Raw genomic sequence first — 19,371 nt, forward strand, 5'->3', positions numbered from 1 at the left:
GTCGCACATGCAGCTAATAAAAACATATGGAAATGTCTGCTCTACCCAAAATTACAACCAAATAATTGCAGCCATACCGCAAAAGTGGAAGAGGAAAGTTGAAGGGGGAGAAAGTAAGGAACTTGTCTGTCGGCCTTGCATTAAAGAACATAATTGGTTAAGGAAAACTGTGATAAATAAAAAAGTATATCAGTTTCACTTAAGGACCAAAGGATTGACAGCAGTCCCATATAGATTGCAAAATAGTTGGGAAGAGATCTTTGACGTACCGATCCAATGGCATAGTGTTTATGAACTGACACGCAAAACGACACCGGATTCAAAAATTAGAATCTTTCAATTTAAATTATTATATAAAATTCTTGCTACCAATAGAATGTTATTTATATGGGGGATACAATCTTCCCAGCTCTGCAGATTTTGCTGTGAAGAGATAGAATCATTAGATCATTTGTTTTGGTTCTGTCCATTTGTAGCTTGTTTTTGGACACAGGTCCAGGAATGGCTAAAGGATTGCAATATTTACCTGGAACTAACCTTGCAGATAGCATTACTGGGTGATCTGAAAAGTCATAGTCAATCAATCAATAATATAATAATACTTTTAGCAAAAATGTTTATTTTTAATTCGCAATCTGTAGAAGCAATGAGAATAGAAAGGTTCAGAACTTTTGTAAAACATCACAGTATGGTTGAAATATATATGGCAAATAGAAATCCTATATGGATGGTGTTAAGAGATAGATGGGAGGTATTGAATAGAGTTGAAGGATGGGACTAATAACAAATAACAACAAATAATAACAAAGATAGCTAATAATGTAAGCATACTGTGTCCATAATAAGTATATAGGTTGTATGTTGGGAGCTTTTGGGAAGGAGCACAGTTAGAAAGATATGGCATTTAGAGGCAAACCGGATGGACATCATGAAGATGATCGGAGAGGTTGAGAGTAGAAGAAGTTCAGGAGAAAAAAAATAAATAGGTGTGTATATGTATATGTATATATATATGTATATATATATGTATATATATATATATATGTATGTGTGTGTGTATGTGTATGTATGTATGTATATATGTATATATATATATATATATATATATATATATATATATATATATATATATATATATATATATATAGATATAGAATTATTGTAAAATTAACTCTGTCCATAAGGTGTAGATAGTGAGTATGGACCGGAAGTAGAGGCCTGGGCGTTGTTGTTCACTAATTTACTCCAAGTAGGGAAAGGATGGTGGGGTTGAAAAGTAATAAAGGGGAATATATATATATAAAAAATAAAAATAAATATGGGGGATTGGAAGTGATGCAGACAATTACATTGATAGAAGATACAATCTATCTGCAATATTAAGCTGATCCTTCCCCCCGAAAAAAAAAAAATAAATAAAAAAAAAAATAATGTGTGCTTAACGAGTTAGTCATTGGTCAAGTATTGGGGAACACAATCTTAAAAGTAGAGTGCTGATTATCGAGATTGGATGTTAACCTAGCAGTTAAGAGCGTTGAACCAGTAATTGAAAGGTTGCTGGTTAGAACCCCAGAGCTGACTAGGTGAAAAATATGTTGATGTGCCCTTGAGCAAGGCACTAAACCCTAATTGCTCATGTAAATCTCTCTGGATAAGAGCATCTGCTAATTGACATAAATGTAAAAAAAATAAAAAAAATAAAAAAAAAACGGTAGGCCAGAGGGAGAGAGAGTATCACAGGAATGTGGACACTTCTTACTGTAAAGAACTGAAGTGACACTTCTCAGCATATGATGAGGTGCTATAAATGTAGCCTAATGTTACAGCAGACGATCAACGTCAACAATGTATTTTATTGGTACATTTACCCTTCTTGAGTGTGAGTAATTATACATGGGGGGACTGAGGACTAGAACATGTTGTCTGTTAGGTCATTAGTATGAACTTGAACACAACAACAACTTTAAATTCTTGATTTGAACCCAATACCCTGTTATCAGTGTCTCCATCACCATCACTCACTTACCCTACCTACTGCCTCCAGGTTTACCCTGAGAGAAGCCACCTGTTTGGCCTAATCCTGGGTAGATTAGCTCTCCTTCCCCACTGCATCTCCCAGCTACCTGGTCCGCTACCCCATAATCCACGACTACATCCACGACTAAAGCCTCTCCTTTTCCTGTTTTCTTATAGGATGGTCAATGGTCTTGTGACGGAAGGGGACAACCAATCAGATCCAAGTGCTGTTGATACTGATTTGGATCCTGAGCAGTAGTGCATGGCAGTCTGCCAGGGCAGAATCTACCGAGCGAATTAGAGGGTGAGGACTGAGCATAGAAAGGGATTATGGATTAGGAGGACTCTTAAGACTAAGACTTCCCTTCTAATGAGAAGAGAAGGGGTTTATTCTAAGAAAGTGTGTTAGGTAATTGACAATGCATCTCCCTCAGATTGCTTGACTGCAGTGGAGAAAAGGTTGAAATACAGTGCACATGTTTTGGTCTATCTATTGCGTCCTCTGATATCGGATGTTTTGTAATACAGTAATTACTGAAAACATTATTCCAACAACCATAAAATGTACTACATAAAATAAAAAATATATATTTTGGGATTTGTTGATTTATTGAAGATTAATAATGAGTGTACGTTGCAATCTTTCAGTACATTTGTGGAAATTAAAATGAATGTAATTTACTGTATTGACTATGACTAATTATATATTGGTGAATTGGTAAAATTATTTGTTTCTTGTCCATGTCATACTGTTTTAGAATTAGCATTTTGTATTTGAACTGTTGGTATTTTTGTTTTACAGTAACTACAGTGTTTGTTTACAAATGTTGTTTTATTATTATTCATAGTTTCACCTTTGTATTTTGTTTATTTCAGTTTTTTCTACCTCTGTTCCCAATAAAAAATAAAAAATAAAAAATACTGCTTCATGAGAAGAGTGGTGTGACTTGAACACATTACATCACCCAGCCATAAATAGCTCCCAGATTCTGCTCACAATACAGTTCTCTGTGAGCATTAAAATAATGACAGGTTATATTCTGTGTTATTATGTTAGGCCTATACCGGTTTTTTTGGGACCTGACAAACGAGCATGTATTCCAAGGGAAATAGTCAACTGCTCATTTGCAAAAAAAAAACATTTGTATAGTTACTGATTCCCACACCATCGCTTTGCATAGAGGATCATCTCGTCATTTTGATTCAGTTATTAGATAATAAACCTGTGGCCCATAAATCCCACTGGCCCATTTTTCATAGAACTGCACCCACAGACAACATGAAATACTATAGCAAATTTCAGATTATAGCTAAATGTATTCTCATAGAAAGTCAAGCTAGTCTGCACCAGAACGTATTATTTGTCTGACTGTCTACAGTAATGATTTACAGAGAGAATACGAGAGAGAGAGAGTGTGAGAGAGAGAGAGAGAGAGAGAGAGAGAGAGAGAGAGAGAGAGAGAGAGAGAGAGAGAGAGAGAGACAGAGAGAGACAGAGAGAGAGAGAGAGAGAGAGAGAGGGAGGTTTCTTATTCTAAGAAAGTGTGTTAGGTGCTTCTACATCTGCATTGCTTGCTGTTTGGGGTTTTAGGCTGGGTTTCTGTGACATCACTGTGACATCTGCTGATGTAAAAAGGGCTTTATAAATACAATTTGATTGATTGAGGTTACAGTCACAATTCATAGCGCTATGCTATTCTAGCGATAAAGGAAGGTGTTTATTTTTATTATTATCAAAATACAAAAGAAAGTAGGATGCAGGCCTATTACCCCTATTATTATATAGCATGTTACATCATGCCTACCTAATCATTCATTCCATTCTATTCAGCCTTCCATACAGTGTAAGCACTATATTTTATTTCTATGTGTAGCCCACCACATTATTTACACTTTTAACAGTGGGGATTGTAGGGGGCTGCTTTTTCACACGATTATAGTTCCAACATCATTATTTACAAATGGTCATAGGTCCTTCTACTCTACTCTCTTCACTGTGAGGAATTATGTGTCACATAAAACCATAGATTATATATATACACAACATAAAACCGAGTACGCTGCCAGTTGTAGCCTCCATTGCAATACTTGACACACATTAGTTTTACACAACTCCAGTGTTTTCGTTTCAACATTTTTGTGAACCCCTCCTACCTGCCAACTTTAGGGAGTGTCATGCTGTGAACTGCCTCGACTTGCCACAGTCGGCTTTAGGAGCGCCTTTCCCAAGCTACTCAAACGGCCTGTGAATTCGCCTACTGTCAGTTGGGTCTTTCAACGCAAAATGACAGACAACGGACTCACAGATGAGGCTGTGTCCGCAGCGTGCAAAGAAGGGGACCCTATCACCCAGGTGAGTGTCACGCGGATGGAGCGCAAAATAGAATATGTAGGCTAGCATTAATGTATCACTTATTCACAGTACGCCTATTTTATGTGATTGACAGTCTGTCTCAGCAAACCTGTTGTTGAGCAAGAGTCCCCCTCAGCGATGTTAGTTGTAGGCTATATAGCCAAGCCCTATGCTCCTTTAGCAAATGCCATAGTAGTTCTGTAATGTGTTGCCTCTAGTTTGAGTTCTAACTTATCTTCTAGAGTTGTAAACTGAGAACATAGCTGAGAGGACAGGGGTCTCCCGAGTGGCGCAGTGGTCTAAGGCTCTGTCGTAGCCGGCCGCGACCGGGAGACCCATGGGGCGGCGCACAATTGGCCCAGGGTAGGGGAGGGAATGGCCGGCAGGGATGTAGCTCAGTTGGTAGGGCATAATGTATGCACTAACTGTAAGTCGCTCTGGATAAGAGCGTCTGCTAAATGACAAAATTCTAAATGTAAAATGGGTCAAGACATATTTCGCAATTGACAACTCGCCCGATACTCCCCCTTACACACTCTCTCTGTCTCCACCTGTCTTTCTATCACTCTCCGTCGCCCTCTCTCTCTCCCCATGTCTCTCTTTCGCCCGTCTCTCTGTCTCCCCCTGTCTCTCTCTCTCCCCCCTGTCCCTCTCTCTGTCTCTCTTTCGCCCGTCTCCCTTTCTCTGTCTCCCCCTGTCTCTCCTCAGGACTACATGATGCAGCAGACCATGCTGAGGGTAAAAGACCCTCTCAAGTCTTTAGACTTCTACACCCGCATCATGGGCATGACGTGAGTCCCACACTGCTCTCTCACACACACAAAGGGGCTTCAGGCCTAGTACCCTACCCCTCTAGAAGATGTCTCACTCTGTTTAACAAAAAATAGTTATTCATAAATGTTTATGACTATTACTGCTGACCCCTTTAAAAAGACACTCTTGATTCCTGCATGTGCTTCTCCCTGTGTGGTTATTGGGGCCCCTATATATTTTAGCTCCGGGCTTTATATGTAGAGTGATTGGCTTAATCTCCTGGGTGCTTCAGAGTTTGGATAAATTAACCTCTGATTTTGTGTGTGATGTAGTGACTGTTTCATCGATCTTTCGGGGGATTTATTCTCTATCTTCACCTCCAGTTGTCCCACCAGTTGAACCAGGGGTGTATTCATTACGTCTTGCATCGGAAACCATTTACCGTTTTTGCAAATGGAACGATACGAGGAAGGACCTACCTGAATTTGTCGAATAGAAAGTTAAATTTTCGTTGCAAAACGTTTTCCGTTTGGAGTAAATGGTTTCTGTTGCTAAACGTTTTGCAACAGAATCGGCATAATGAATACACCCCAATTGTGATTCCTATTTGCCTCAGGTTGCTGCAGAAGATAGACTTCCCATCAATGCTCTTCACACTCTACTTCCTGGGTTATGAGGAAAAGAAGGAGATCCCTGCAGATGTAAAGGAGAGGACAGCATGGACTTTCTCTCGACGAGCCACCATCGAACTCACACAGTAGGCAACCCACTTAAAACCTCAGCCAGGGGTCTCCAACAGGTTGATGAAAGGATCCTGTAACATCTAATCCAGGGGTCTCCAACAGGTTGATGAGATGATCATGTAACAACTAATCCAGGGGTCTCCAACAGGTTGATGAGATGATCATGTAACAACTAATCCAGGGGTCTCCAACAGGTCGATGAGATGATCCGGTAACATCTAACCAGGGGTCTCTAACAGGTCGATGGCAAGCTATAAGTAGTTTGTGTGCTGTCAATGAGTAGCTCGCAAGTTGATACTGAGAAATAATCAGTAGCCTAATAGTACATGATTAAATCTAATAAATAATTGTTCTAATCAAACCACAGGTTCTATGCCCATTTATAGGGAACAGTCGAAGGCAGATATAACAAATAAAAAAGTATAGATGATTCAAGTTCACGTTTGCTTGTTTGAAACAGGATTACTGTCAAATACATGACTTCTACTGGATAGATAGCCCTAACACTTGTTGAAGTTGGCCTACAACTGTGCTTTCAGAGACTTGACCGAGTTCACATAAACGGACCAAAACACACGGAATACTGAAAACAACTGAAAACAAAATACATTACTGCGTTGGCAAAACTTATATAAATAAAATTATCAAACGTACTGTATATAAATAAAAACTGATATAGGGAAATAAACAAACCTTCTCATTACACCATACCCCAAACATTTCTCAAGGCTGCATGTTCCTTAAGATGGTTGCACTTACAAAGACTTGCACAGCAACAACACAGCAGAGTCTACACTGGACCTTCAGGACAAAGCCAGAGAGGAAGAGGCGAAGCGAGAGGGTTTACTCCGCCCAAAGTTTGACAATGAAAATAAAAGACCACGAAGTGAGGAATTTTTGTATGGTGACCAATGAGAGAGTGTCGAATTTGGTCAACAAAACATTTAATTGCTAATTTGCTACCTGAGGCTTATTTGATCTAATAAAAGTTTCGTAATTGTTAGGTTGTTATGAATGTACTGATATAAGTGGAGGCACGTGGCATCTCGGCAACTTTGAAAAAGAAAAGTACTTTATATCGGAGTTGTACCTGTTGTTTACACGAATATCTGCCCTCTCATTGGCTAGAATCAGAGGTGTTATGCCCATAGAGGGCACAGGGTCACGTGTCCCCTCAGATTTGTCCTGTTTAAATATTATATAAAAATAAATGTTTGTTTTTTCTCTGTAATACTACTAGCCACTTAGCAATTGTATGAAGTTGGTTTTAGCCCAGATAGGTTCCCAACCTCCCAACTTCATAACAAGCTACCAAGAAGCCATTTCAGGCTATCAGTCAAGTTAGAGTAGCTAGCTGACATGCCTGCTGGCAAGGTTGGTTGACTTTAGAAAAGCAAGCAATAACTAAATGTACTAAATAAGACTCACATTCCTTTCAATATTTTACCCAGACTTTAGCAGAGAGTCAGGAGGATACAGGTCCATTGTTTAACCACCAGTCAGGAGGATACAGGCAGCTTAAGAGGTATGCTTAGATATGCAGAAAAAATACATATTTTTTACATAGATTTAAGCATAATGATTATGGCTCGACATTGCAGGAAAAAGCTGTTTAAGGTGTTTGGAAAATGCAAAATTCTCCAACTTAATGGCCGAGGGCCTAGCCCCTCTCCAGACCACCCCCAGCAATCCTCACATACTTTGTCCCCACTCAGATTTTGGGGGTGAATGACGGCCCTGGCTAGAATGGTCCCACCCTATCTAGCCTCCTCCAGCCTGCCGTCCATCTTTGAGGACATGTATTGTTAGAGCGGTCACTCGACTATCTAGTCAGTATAATAGAACATCTTGACAAAGCTCTCATCTGAGCAGGTTTAAGAAGGGGTGTTTTTATAGAGTTTGCCAGCTTGTAGTCCTAAAACCCAGAAATAAGTTACCTCTGGTTCGTTCAGCCATCCCTATGGGAAAAATGAATGGGGATAGAATAAGCTTTTGGAATAAATGCAAAAAATGAGGTCTGAGGTTAACACAGGCTTAGGAGATCTTATACGTTTTCTTCCATGAGATAATGAGATAATGAACATGAATCCCATAAGTTAACATTACCTTTATGAATTATGATGCCTTTATGGGATTCATGTGTTTTTTATTATTACATAAATTCTTCAAAATTTACAAAAAATGACATTAGTTGATGAAGATTATCTCATAGAACAAAACGTATAACATCTCCACAGACCTTATTTTCTGCATTTATCCAAAAACCCTCCAAAAACTCCATTCATTTTACTCATAGGCTTTGTCCAACGAACCATGGCGGAGTTGGTGCCTACAAAAAGACGCCATTACTATTTCTCTCTATACCTGTTTGATGTTCTTCACTAATTACTTTCTCCTCGGAAACATGGACCGAAACTATGGTTCCTACCCTGTCACAATACCATGATGGTGAAGATGATATACTGTATTTCTCACCTGACCTTTCTCTCTTCTCTGTTCTATTTAAGCAACTGGGGCTCTGAGTCAGATGAAAAATTGTCTCTTCACAACGGAAACTCTGAACCAAGGGGTTTTGGTGAGAAAATGATATTATCTTTTTAATTCAAAATTTGAAAGTAGTACAGCCATTGTGTTGATCAACCATGAGGCAATTCCACGTTATTTAAATTGCCCCACTCCACTTTCTCTATCATACAGGGCACATTGGCATTGCTGTACCTGATGTTTATGCAGCCTGCAAAGTATTTGAAGAACAAGGAGTAACATTTGTTAAGAAACCAGATGATGGTATATTTTTTACTCTTCTTTTCTCTCTCACACAATTATTTTGTGTTTATGTTTAGGGTCTCTGTGAAAAACACATTTGTGTATAGAGTATATTACAGTTGACTATTAATTTGTATTTTCTCAATTTGTAAATGCAACATTCTATTTTATTTTTCCACACAGGTAAAATGAAGGGATTGGCCTTCATACAGGATCCTGATGGATACTGGATTGAGATTTTGAGCCCAAACAACATGTTCTCCTTAACATCATAGGGAGGCAAACTGAGCCAGCACAAACTGACTGGGTTTGGGAAAAGGATGTAATTAAAAAATAAGAGCGAAATTGAATGAGGTAACAAAGGGGGTTACGTGAGGAAATTAAGAAGTGAAGATGAAGTGTTTGCTTACGATTGGAATCACATACAGGTTCCCGCTGTACTGTGGACACCCAAGACAAAGGATGGAATAGCCGTAATATACAGAGACAACACTGTTGGAGCTAGGAACACAAGCATTTCGCTACACCCGCAATAACATCTGGTAAAAATGTGTATGTGACCAATAACATTTGATTTGATTTGATATGTTTGGATGTGTGGGAAATTATTCTCTTATATTTTAGATGTGCTGTTAGCTTAATAAGAAAGCATTAATGATTAAACATAAAAGGTTTCTACTGTACTGATATAAATTGGCCAACATAACAAGCTGTGATTAATGTGAGGAGCTGTTAGGGAGTAGGGTGAGATAAGGCTTGTGACTCACACTGCCTCTTTGTTGAACTGTCCAAGGACATAGGTACAAAGAGTATAGTTAGGGTGGGAAAGTACAGGAAAACTGTGTCTATGGGTGCTGACTCTCTGGACAAGTTGCAAAACAACTGATGCCTGGCAACAGTGAAGCGCCAAGGGGCTGGGACCAGCCTGTGCGCCAACGATAGGCTGAGTAAGTCTAAACCACGCTCAGTCTCTACTCTGATAGGCCAGCAGGGAGCAGGAACTATCTCTGTCAGAGTATTTAAAAAAGAACATATAACAATGGACCAGTTCTCTGTCTGCCCTGCGTGGTATTTCAGTGAACCCGTATATACGAACATCATATTTACCATTGAAGTGTTTTGCATTAATTAAAATACTAGTCTATTTTAGAAGACGTGTATTGACCTCTTTTTGTTCCAATACCAGATTTGAATTGACGCAACTTATCAGATGGGATAAACTGACAATGAAGATGACTAACTAACGCCAGGGTAAATAACTGCTCCTAATGTGGTCCGACTGAGATTGATATGATCTCAGCCTGGTAAACATATTTGCAATAAATAGAGATGTGGATCATCCTCTCATATTTTTGACTCCTCTGTCTTTCTATTCAATTTGTAGTGATCCCCTTGGATTTACACCACAAACGGCTCACCAAGGTTTATGTTTTGTCTCATCAGCACAATTTCCACAGTAAAATATGAGGGACACTGGAAAATAAGGCTTGCAGAAAACCATAGCTGCTGAAATAAGTAACCATAGCATCAGTAGTTCTTGTATAGATTTACATGGCATGTGTAACATTTTCTATTCTATTGTATTATAATACATATGAATATTGTTGATCATTTTTGCAAGTGTCAGATCAGTGTCAGATCCACCACCTCCATATACACGGCTTGTCCTCCTCCTATACACAAGGGGCGCTGTTTCTTCTTTGAACAGTACCGTTCTTCCCACCCAAAAAACATCCGGGTTGTGACCCAATCGAGTTGTGTTTGTGATGGTGGAATATTTGCGGTCCGTTTGCAAATTATTTAATTTTTCACGCAAACTTGCCAATAAGGTCATTTTATTCCAACGATTTTGATTGAATAAAGGGGAAAATAACGTCAAGGAATAGTTCTCGTGGAAGGGAGAACGAAAGGGGATAGCTAGATACGCTTATTGTGCTGGTATGTCACACGCGTGAAAGTGAAACCCAAGCGGTTGTGTCTTTGACAGCATCATATAGCTAGCTGACATAAGCTGGATAGTCTCACATTCTTGATTGATTAGCTAGCTAGATGATTGGTGTATTGCTGGTTATAAACCGGGTGGTTCGAGCCCTGAATGCTTATTGGCTGAAAACCGTGGCATATCAGACCGTATACCATAGGTATGAACAAAAAAAAGGTTTACTGGTCTAATTACGTTGGTAGCCAGTTTATAATAGCAATAAGGCACCTCGGGGGGTTGTGGTAGCTAAATGGCCAATATACCACAGTAAGGGCTGTATCCAGGCACTCCGAGGTGCGTCGTGGTAAGAACAGCCCTAGCCGTGGTATATAGGCCATATACCGTATTGCTTAATTATCTAGATACCTATTAAATGGACAATGTCATTGTTGCATTACACAGTAGATAACGTTACCCAGCTAGTTATGTCTACAGATAGCTAAACGCTGTCTATGTACTTGAGATTGTGTGCACTGACAGTTTTCAATGGCATCCATTAACCAGGGGTGTATCCATTACGGAAACCGTTTGATAACCAAACGGAAGGAAATAGGGAGGGACCAAAGAAAATGATAGAGAAAGCATCCCATCATTTCCATTATGACGTCTATGAGAGCACGGGCAGCGACATTGAGGCCATCTCCATTTTGAAGTAGTCAATTTTCTTCTTCTACTACTTCTATGAGTTGGCAAACAAACTGAAAGGGTGCATTCTACCACATGTAGTGTGCTGTTTGAACAGGTATAAAGCCAAGGTTGGCCACCTGCAGTTATGGAATGTTTGCTCACAAGTATAATTCATTGGCTGATCCCTCCTGATGACCTGGATGGAATCATGTGATCCTTCCTTAACCCATAGAAAATCCCAGGCCACCAGTTGACTACTTCAAAATGGTGGAAGTCCTCAATGGTGCGGCCCATGCTAAAACAGGCTTTTTGCCACTAGAGGCCCATTCTCTATGGGAGGAATTTAATTTGTCCAATATAAACTCTTGTTTGCGTTTTCCAAATTTTGGAGTAAACAGTTTCTGTTGCAAAACGTTTTGCAACAGACAAAATGTTTTGCAACAGAAGTATAATGATTACACCCCAGGCTGTCAAACTATGTTTTCCTTTCTTGTGTCAGATGTTAGTGAAACGCCCCCAGTCAAATCACAATGAGTAGCAACAGCCATCCTTTGCGTCCTCTGGCCTCTGTGTCAGAGATTGACCACATCCACCTGCTGTCAGAGCAGCTGGGCGCCTTGGTTCCAGGTGAAGAGTACAGTGATGTCACCTTCATTGTGGAGGAGAAACGCTTCCCGGCCCATAGGGTCATTTTGGCAGCACGCGGTCACTACTTCAGGTACACCTGTTTGAATGGTTTTTGTCTTGTTCTTCTTTGCAGTGCATGAGGTCTTTGGCTTCCCATGAAATGTCCGATGACTGGCACTGTCGGGCAGTTGGCAATTCAATTTGAAGTATTCCCTGTTTTTAGGTGATAGTGTTCAATGAGGACTAGGTAACAGTCTATGAGATGTCTGACATCCTTTTCCCCAGAGCTCTGCTCTATGGGGGGATGAAGGAGTCCCAGCCGCAGGCGGAGGTGACCCTGGAGGAGACCCGAGCCGAGGCCTTCTCCATGCTCCTCCACTACCTCTACACGGGCCGGGCTAGCCTCAGCTCAGCCCGCGAGGAGGTGCTGCTGGACTTCCTGGGTCTGGCCCACCGCTACGGCCTCCAGCCACTAGAGGACTCCACCTCAGACTTCCTGCGCACCATCCTGCACACACACAACGTGTGTTTGGTGTTTGACGTGGCCAGCCTGTACTCTCTGAGTGCGCTCAGTGAAGCATGCTGCACCTACATGGACCGGCACGCCCCGGAGGTCCTGGCCTCGGACGGCTTCCTCACACTGTCCAAGGTGAGTGGGAGTAGGCAGGTTCACGTTCATTAGTAACTAACGGAAGAACATGGACTGAAACAGGAAGGGGACTGCCTGGACTTGTCCAATAAGTAATGCTAAATTTTGTTTTCCGTTACAAAATGTTTTCAAACGATTTTCATTGTGTGTCCTAATGAACAAGACCCAGATGACAATCAAAAGAAGTAGTCTTAAATGAATCTGCTTCTATCCTCTCCCCTCTCTGTGCAGACTGCTCTGCTGACTGTGGTACAGAGGGACTCGTTTGCGGCGAGCGAGAAGGAGATCTTCCAGGCGCTGTGTTGCTGGTGCCGGCAGAACGGCGAGGGTGGCGCCACGCAGGACGTGATGTCGGCCGTGCGGCTGCCGCTCATGAGTCTGACGGAGATGCTAAACGTGGTGCGTCCCTCGGGACTACTCAGCCCAGACGACCTGCTGGACGCCATCAAGACGCGCTCAGAGAGCCGCGACATGGACCTAAACTACCGCGGCATCCTCAGTGGGTCTCAGTCTCTGCTGGTCCTGTTCTAGTAGTCAGCAACTAATAGCTTTATGTCAGTGGTAGTGTGTGTACTCTGTTTGCGTCTGAATTCCATGTGTGTGTCTCTCTTTGTATTGTGTGTGTGTGTGTGTGTGTGTGTGTGTGTGTGTGTGTGTGTGTGAGAGATATGTATTCAATGTGATGCCTTTGTGTGTTAAAGTCCCAGAGGAGAATATTGCCACTATGAAATACGGGGCCCAGGTGGTGAAGGGAGAGCTGAAGTCAGCGCTGCTGGACGGAGACACCCAGAACTACGACCTGGACCACGGCTTCTCCAGACACCCCATAGAGGAGGACGGCTGCGCTGGCCTCCAGATTAAGCTGGGCCAGGCCTACATCCTCAACCATATCCGCATCCTGCTCTGGGACAGAGACAGCCGGTGAGAGAGACATCCACTGTGTTTTAGGGGATCAGTTTGAGCAAGGCACAATCGCTTATCTTCATCACATACAGTAGTTATTTGGGATTCAAGGTGATTTGCAGATCAGTGATTTTGATCAGTCTTACTGCCTTGTAGTCAATCAAACACGCACAGTCCTTTCTCTCTGAAGGTTTCGCTCAACTGATGAGCAATGTTTTCATAGTGTTTTGTATATTGCAGTAATGTTGATATCACATTACAATCATAATGATAGAGATACTCTTCAACATTGCTTTGGGGCAATTTCACGGTAACAGAGGGATGCTATATGTCAAACAGAAAAAGTATGAAAATGTATGCACTCACTACTGTAAGTCGCTTTGGATAAGAGCGTCTGCTAAATGACAAATGTCAAACGTAAACAAAAACCAATGATTGCAAAATTAAAGAAGTCATACAACTCTATGCGCAATGACTGCTTTTAACAATTTCCACAGAAAATTTTACAAAAACACATTTACTTGAAGAACAGTGCAGATGCAAATGACGGTTTGTGCTGCTTGTGCTGTCATTCTGTTACCAAACTTTGCATCTGCACTGTTTGGTGAAAAATCGGAGTCGCAGTATCACTCTGTTACTGTGGAATTGCCCTTTGGTAACTGGGATATGTATGGTCCATCACCCTCTCTCTGTATTTGAGCAGGTCTTACTCCTACTATATTGAAGTGTCCATGGATGAGCTGGATTGGGTGCGTGTTGTGGACCATTCCAAGTATCTGTGTCGCTCTTGGCAGAACCTCTTCTTTACACCACGTGTGGCCAGGTAAATCTTTACCTATGGTTTTCTCATGGTTGGCACCAATTTTGACTTCTGGTTCCACAACATAGACTTGATTGTGTCCTTGTGTCCCAGGTACGTGCGCATTGTAGGGACGCACAACACTGTCAACAAGGTCTTCCATCTAGTTAGTTTGGAGTGTATGTTCACACACCACTCCTTCACTCTGGAAAAAGGTATTCTCGGTAAGGCAAGAATATCAACCATTATACCAGTGTTATATATGATTCATAAAATACATTGATCAACATTTTAGACTACATTTATACATATTTACATTGCTCTGATTAACATAAATAAATATCTCAAAACTCCTCTCACCCAATCCTCTCCCATCACTTTAATGTCTGCAGTCCCCAATGAGAACGTGGCTACCATCGCGGCCTGTTCCAGTGTCATCGAGGGGGTGAGTCGGAGCAGAAACGCCCTGCTCAACGGGGACACGCGCAACTACGACTGGGACTCTGGCTACACCTGTCACCAGCTGGGCTCTGGGGCCATCGTCATTCAACTGGCTCAGCCTTACTCTATAGGCTCCTTAAGGTGTTTACGTGTTTGTTTGTGTGTGTGGGCATGCGTTTTCACTCTTGCTTTGTGTCTGTCTGCACAGTTGATACATTTTTTCATGTTAATAATTGTATTATTTTCTTCTATCTGGACAGACTGCTGCTGTGGGACTGTGATGAGCGATCCTACAGTTACTACATTGAGGTCTCCACCAATCAGCAGGAGTGGACAAAGGTGGTGGACCGCACCAAGGTGCCATGTCGGTAAGAACTCCCAGTCTGTCTCCAAGTCTCTCCCTTTCCCATACTCTTTTCAGATTATCTTTGTACAAATCTGGCCATTTGAGATCTTTTAACAGTCTTGTTTTTCTTCAACAGGTCGTGGCAGACGCTCAAATTCGACAAGCAGCCTGCCTCTTTTATCCGCATCGTGGGAACTCACAACTCCGCGAACGAGGTGAGAGGATTGCGCATACGCCGTCATTTTTTTATCTGCTGTCATTTTTTTATTTATATCCTTTCCTCATTCCCCGTTTCTCTTTGTTTTTCAGGTGTTCCATTGTGTCCACTTTGAGTGTCCGGCCCAATCTGACATGGAGCTGAAAGAGGGCAATCCTGGGCAGCATTCCAGTTCCACGTCCCAGAACCCCAGACGTGTTCGGCCCTCCCGTACCCACAGCCTGCTCCCCTCCTCATCCTCATCCTCCACCTCCTCACAACCCCACCTCTGAGAGAGAGAGAGAGAGAGAGAGAGAGAGAGAGAGAGAGACAGAGAGAGAGAGAGAGAGAGAGAGGGGGAGAGAGAGAGAGAGAGAGAGGGGGAGAGAGAGAGAGAGAGAGAGAGGGGGAGAGAGAGAGAGAGAGAGAGAGAGGAGGGGGAGAGAGAGAGAGAGAGAGAGAGAGGGGGGGGAGAGAGAGAGAGAGAGAGAGAGAGAGAGAGGGGGGGGGGAGAGAGAGAGAGAGAGGGAGAGAGAGATGGGGGAGAGAGAGAGAGAGAGATGGGGGAGAGAGAGAGAGAGAGAGAGAGAGAGGGGGGGGGGGAGAGAGAGAGAGAGAGAGAGAGATGGGGGAGAGAGAGAGAGAGAGAGAGAGAGAGAGAGAGAGAGAGAGAGAGAGAGGAGAGAGAGAGAGGGGAAAGGAGAAACCCTCAAGGCCACCATTTTGCACAGTCTTTATCTATCACACAGGATGCACTGCTAAAATGCTGCTAAGCATACAATCCATTTTGATAACAAAGATTGGCTTCTATTGCAATGATGAACAGCTTTTTAGGGCGCTCATACGGTCCTCCCTGTCTGAAATGATAGGCAATGATGGAAAAAAAAGCTATGGAGTAAATTTGTCCATGCATTTTCTGTGAAGATATTGGCTCACATTTGCTGCCGGTTTAAGGGTACTCAATTGGCACTTTTCAAAGCCTATGGGCCAGGTGCTATCCAGACAGTGGAGGTGCAAGCAGTACTGCTCGTCCAAAGATTAACCAATGGAATACAGCAGTGATGTTCGCAATAATATCATCTAATCAATTATTTTCTTCTCATTATGAAAAATGAACAATCACAATTGGAACAAGTTTTTACTTGAATATATTTTTGACATTTTCATTCATTATAATTTCTATGCTATTTAAGTAGTTTATTTGCACTTGTTGGTTAACTAGAATTATCATGTTCACCTATGGTTTTTATTTGCTAAATTCATTCACTTCACCCCCCCTTGGGCTAAAATACTAATATTACTGTCTTGACTTAGTATGGCTGAGCAGCACTTCAATGTCTCGGTTCAAATTGTTTGGTAAATTCGGAGGCAGGGAGAGTGGACCAAATGATCTAATGGAGCTTAGAAAATTGGATATTTATGGTTTATTTGCAGTGTCTTAACTATTTTTGGCACTTTATTGTTCCCCTTATTTACTGTAAGAAAGATGTTGTCTAGGTCTACTAACACAGGAAAACTGCAGTGCTGGTAATGGCTGGATGTATGGATTTGTTTTTGTCATTTTATTGTAATCCTCACCTTTTGAGTAACATTTTAATTGCTGCTTGTGTTTACCGCTCAGTTGTCAATGATTGTGTTTGTGTGGTTTGATTTGTTGAAGTTGTATTTTGGCTCAACGATTTATCAATGCTGTGCTTGCTATCCTCCCTCACCTTTTCCCTCTTTCTTAGTTTCCTGGCTCTTAATATTGCTCTCTCATTCTTTTTCCTTGTATCTTCTTTGCTATTTTGGTAGCTTTTGTGTAGATTTGAGCAATCCTTTTGATATTTTCACATTGCTGCTATTGCATGAGGGATGAACATTGACTTAAAGTAAATTACTGTAAGTAGAAAGCAGATTATCTTTCTCATATCTACACTGCTCAAAAAAATAAAGGGAACACTTAAACAACACAATGTAACTCCAAGTCAATCACACTTCTGTGAAATCAAACTGTCCACTTAGGAAGCAACACTGATTGACAATAAATGTCACATGCTGTTGTGCAAATGGAATAGACAACAGGTGGAAATTATAGGCAATTAGCAAGACCTCCCCAATAAAGGACTGGTTTTGCAGGTGGTGACCACAGACCACTTCTCAGTTCCTATGCTTCCTGGCTGATGTTTTGGTCACTTTTGAATGCTGGCGGTGCTTTCACTCTAGTGGTAGCATGAGACGGAGTCTACAACCCACACAAGTGGCTCAGGTAGTGCAGCTCATCCAGGAAGGCACATCAATGTGAGCTGTGGCAAGAAGGTTTGCTGTGTCTGTCAGCGTAGTGTCCAGAGCATGGAGGCGCTACCAGGAGACAGGCCAGTACATCAGGAGACGTGGAGGAGGCCGTAGGAGGGCAACAACCCAGCAGCAGGACTGCTACCTCCGCCAGAGCCCTGCAAAATGACCTCCAGCAGGCCACAAATGTGCATGTGTCTGCTCAAACGGTCAGAAACAGACTCCATGAGGGTGGTATGAGGGCCCGACGTCCACAGGTGGGGGTTGTGCTTACAGCCCAACACCGTGCAGGACGTTTGGCATTTGCCAGAGAACACCAAGATTGGCAAATTCGCCACTGGCGCCCTGTGCTCTTCACAGATGAAAGCAGGTTCACACTGAGCACGAGACAGACGTGACAGAGTCTGGAGACGCCGTGGAGAACGTTCTGCTGCCTGCAACATCCTCCAGCATGACCGGTTTGGCGGTGGGTCAGTCATGGTGTGGGGTGGCATTTCTTTGGGGGGCCGCACAGCTCTCCATGTGCTCGCCAGAGGTAGCCTGACTGCCATTAGGTACCGAGAAGAGATCCTCAGACCCCTTGTGAGACCATATGCTGGTGCGGTTGGCCCTGGGTTCCTCCTAATGCAAGACAATGCTAGACCTCATGTGGCTGGAGTGTGTCAGCAGTTCCTGCAAGAGGAAGGCATTGATGCTATGGACTGCCCATTCCCCAGACCTGAATCCAATTGAGCACATCTGGGACATAATGTCTCACTCCATCCACCAACGCCACGTTGCACCACAGACTGTCCAGGAGTTGTCGGATGCTTTAGTCCAGGTCTGGGAGGAGATCCCTCAGGAGACCATCCGCCACCTCATCAGGAGCATGCCCAGGCGTTGTAGGGAGGTCATACAGGCACGTGGAGGCCACACACACTACTGAGCCTTATTTTGACTTGTTTTAAGGACATTACATCAAAGTTGGATCAGCCTGTAGTTTGGTTTTCCACTTTAATTTTGAGGGTGACTCCAAATCCAGACCTCCATGGGTTGATAAATTTGATTTCCATTGATAATTTTTGTGTGATTGTGTTGTCAGCACATTCAACTATGTAAAGAAATAAGTATTTAATAAGATTATTTCATTCATTCAGATCTAGGGTGTGTTATTTTAGTGTTCCCTTTATTTTTTTAAGCAGTGTATATTTTCCATTCTCTTTCCTGAATAGTTTTGATTGCATTTTGTTTATTGTATTTGCCATTACTGTCTGTACTATATCATCATTGCTGGCGGTTGCTTTTGTGTTATTCTATATCACTGCCATTACCATACAGTGGTATTTCTTTTCAGAAGATGTCTCTTTTGTAGATGTTGGTAGAGATTCAACAGAAAGGTCTCAATGTTTCACTGTTCAAATAATGGTGATTGATTTGTAAAGTCAAGCAAGTTTGCACTAGTCTAGTGAGCACCAAGAAAGGCTTTTTTCTAATGCTGCTTATGGCAAATGTTAGTGGCTCAATAAATGTATGGAAACGACATTATATGTCCTACAACTTATTTTGCAGTACTTAGCATCAGCAACCCTCAAACTTGAAAGACCAAACATTTTTAACATTGCTGATTAATACAGGTGTTGAATGCAGCCTTGTCCATCCATCCTCATGATACCCTACCAGCTGGCAATCAAGCTTTTAAACAATGCTGTATTAAACTCGTGTCATCATGACTCATGTATGTCTTTGTATTTTGACATATATGTTTTATACGACACTGTAACTTCATCCGAAAGATGTCCACCTCTCTCGAGGGAGGAGTTAGACCATTGTTTCTCAAACCTCTCCTCGGGGACCCCCAGAGGTTTCACAATTTAATTGTAGACCTGAACTAGCTCACCTGATTGACCTAGTCAAGGGA

The 19,371-nt window shown here is 42.0% G+C and overlaps 2 protein-coding genes across 3 annotated transcripts; both read left to right on the plus strand.

The window, feature by feature from the left end:
- The first annotated feature begins 4,190 nt into the window (after window positions 1–4,190).
- Window positions 4,191–9,986, plus strand: LOC311106961 (lactoylglutathione lyase-like). Of its 2 annotated transcripts, XM_084149376.1 has the most exons (6): window positions 4,191–4,369; window positions 5,078–5,160; window positions 5,739–5,879; window positions 8,373–8,440; window positions 8,563–8,652; window positions 8,815–9,986. In XM_084149376.1, exons 1-6 carry the CDS (start codon window positions 4,301–4,303, stop codon window positions 8,904–8,906), a joined length of 543 nt encoding a protein of 180 aa, XP_084005502.1. In that variant the 5' UTR covers window positions 4,191–4,300; the 3' UTR covers window positions 8,907–9,986. The 2 variants fall into 2 exon arrangements, with proteins under 2 accessions (XP_084005502.1, XP_084005503.1); XM_084149377.1 differs by lacking the exon at window positions 5,078–5,160 and having other exon boundaries at window positions 4,217–4,369; window positions 8,815–9,980.
- Window positions 9,987–10,387: 401 nt separating this feature from the next.
- LOC311106955 (BTB/POZ domain-containing protein 9-like) lies at window positions 10,388–15,584 on the plus strand. The gene is made up of 10 exons (XM_084149365.1): window positions 10,388–11,957; window positions 12,152–12,515; window positions 12,747–13,014; window positions 13,217–13,436; window positions 14,122–14,241; window positions 14,332–14,441; window positions 14,610–14,799; window positions 14,919–15,026; window positions 15,141–15,219; window positions 15,314–15,584. The coding sequence occupies exons 1-10, from the start codon at window positions 11,770–11,772 to the stop codon at window positions 15,491–15,493; spliced, it is 1,827 nt and encodes a 608-aa protein (XP_084005491.1). The 5' UTR covers window positions 10,388–11,769; the 3' UTR covers window positions 15,494–15,584.
- Window positions 15,585–19,371: the final 3,787 nt, after the last annotated feature.

The sequence above is a fragment of the Coregonus lavaretus genome (genome assembly GCF_964263955.1).
Source record: "Coregonus lavaretus genome assembly, chromosome: 31".
Taxonomy (NCBI): Eukaryota; Metazoa; Chordata; class Actinopteri; order Salmoniformes; family Salmonidae; genus Coregonus; species Coregonus lavaretus.

Excerpts from the sequence above, each read along its gene's own strand:
- LOC311106961 (XM_084149376.1), top strand. The coding sequence starts at position 4,301 with ATGACAGACAACGGACTCACAGATGAGGCTGTGTCCGCAGCGTGCAAA. Across the intron at positions 5,880-8,372 it reads GCCACCATCGAACTCACACA|CAACTGGGGCTCTGAGTCAG; the intron begins GTAGGCAACCCA and ends GTTCTATTTAAG. Across the intron at positions 8,441-8,562 it reads CTCTGAACCAAGGGGTTTTG|GGCACATTGGCATTGCTGTA; the intron begins GTGAGAAAATGA and ends TCTATCATACAG.
- LOC311106955 (XM_084149365.1), top strand. The coding sequence starts at position 11,770 with ATGAGTAGCAACAGCCATCCTTTGCGTCCTCTGGCCTCTGTGTCAGAG. Across the intron at positions 11,958-12,151 it reads GCACGCGGTCACTACTTCAG|AGCTCTGCTCTATGGGGGGA; the intron begins GTACACCTGTTT and ends CCTTTTCCCCAG. Across the intron at positions 14,242-14,331 it reads TTTACACCACGTGTGGCCAG|GTACGTGCGCATTGTAGGGA; the intron begins GTAAATCTTTAC and ends CTTGTGTCCCAG.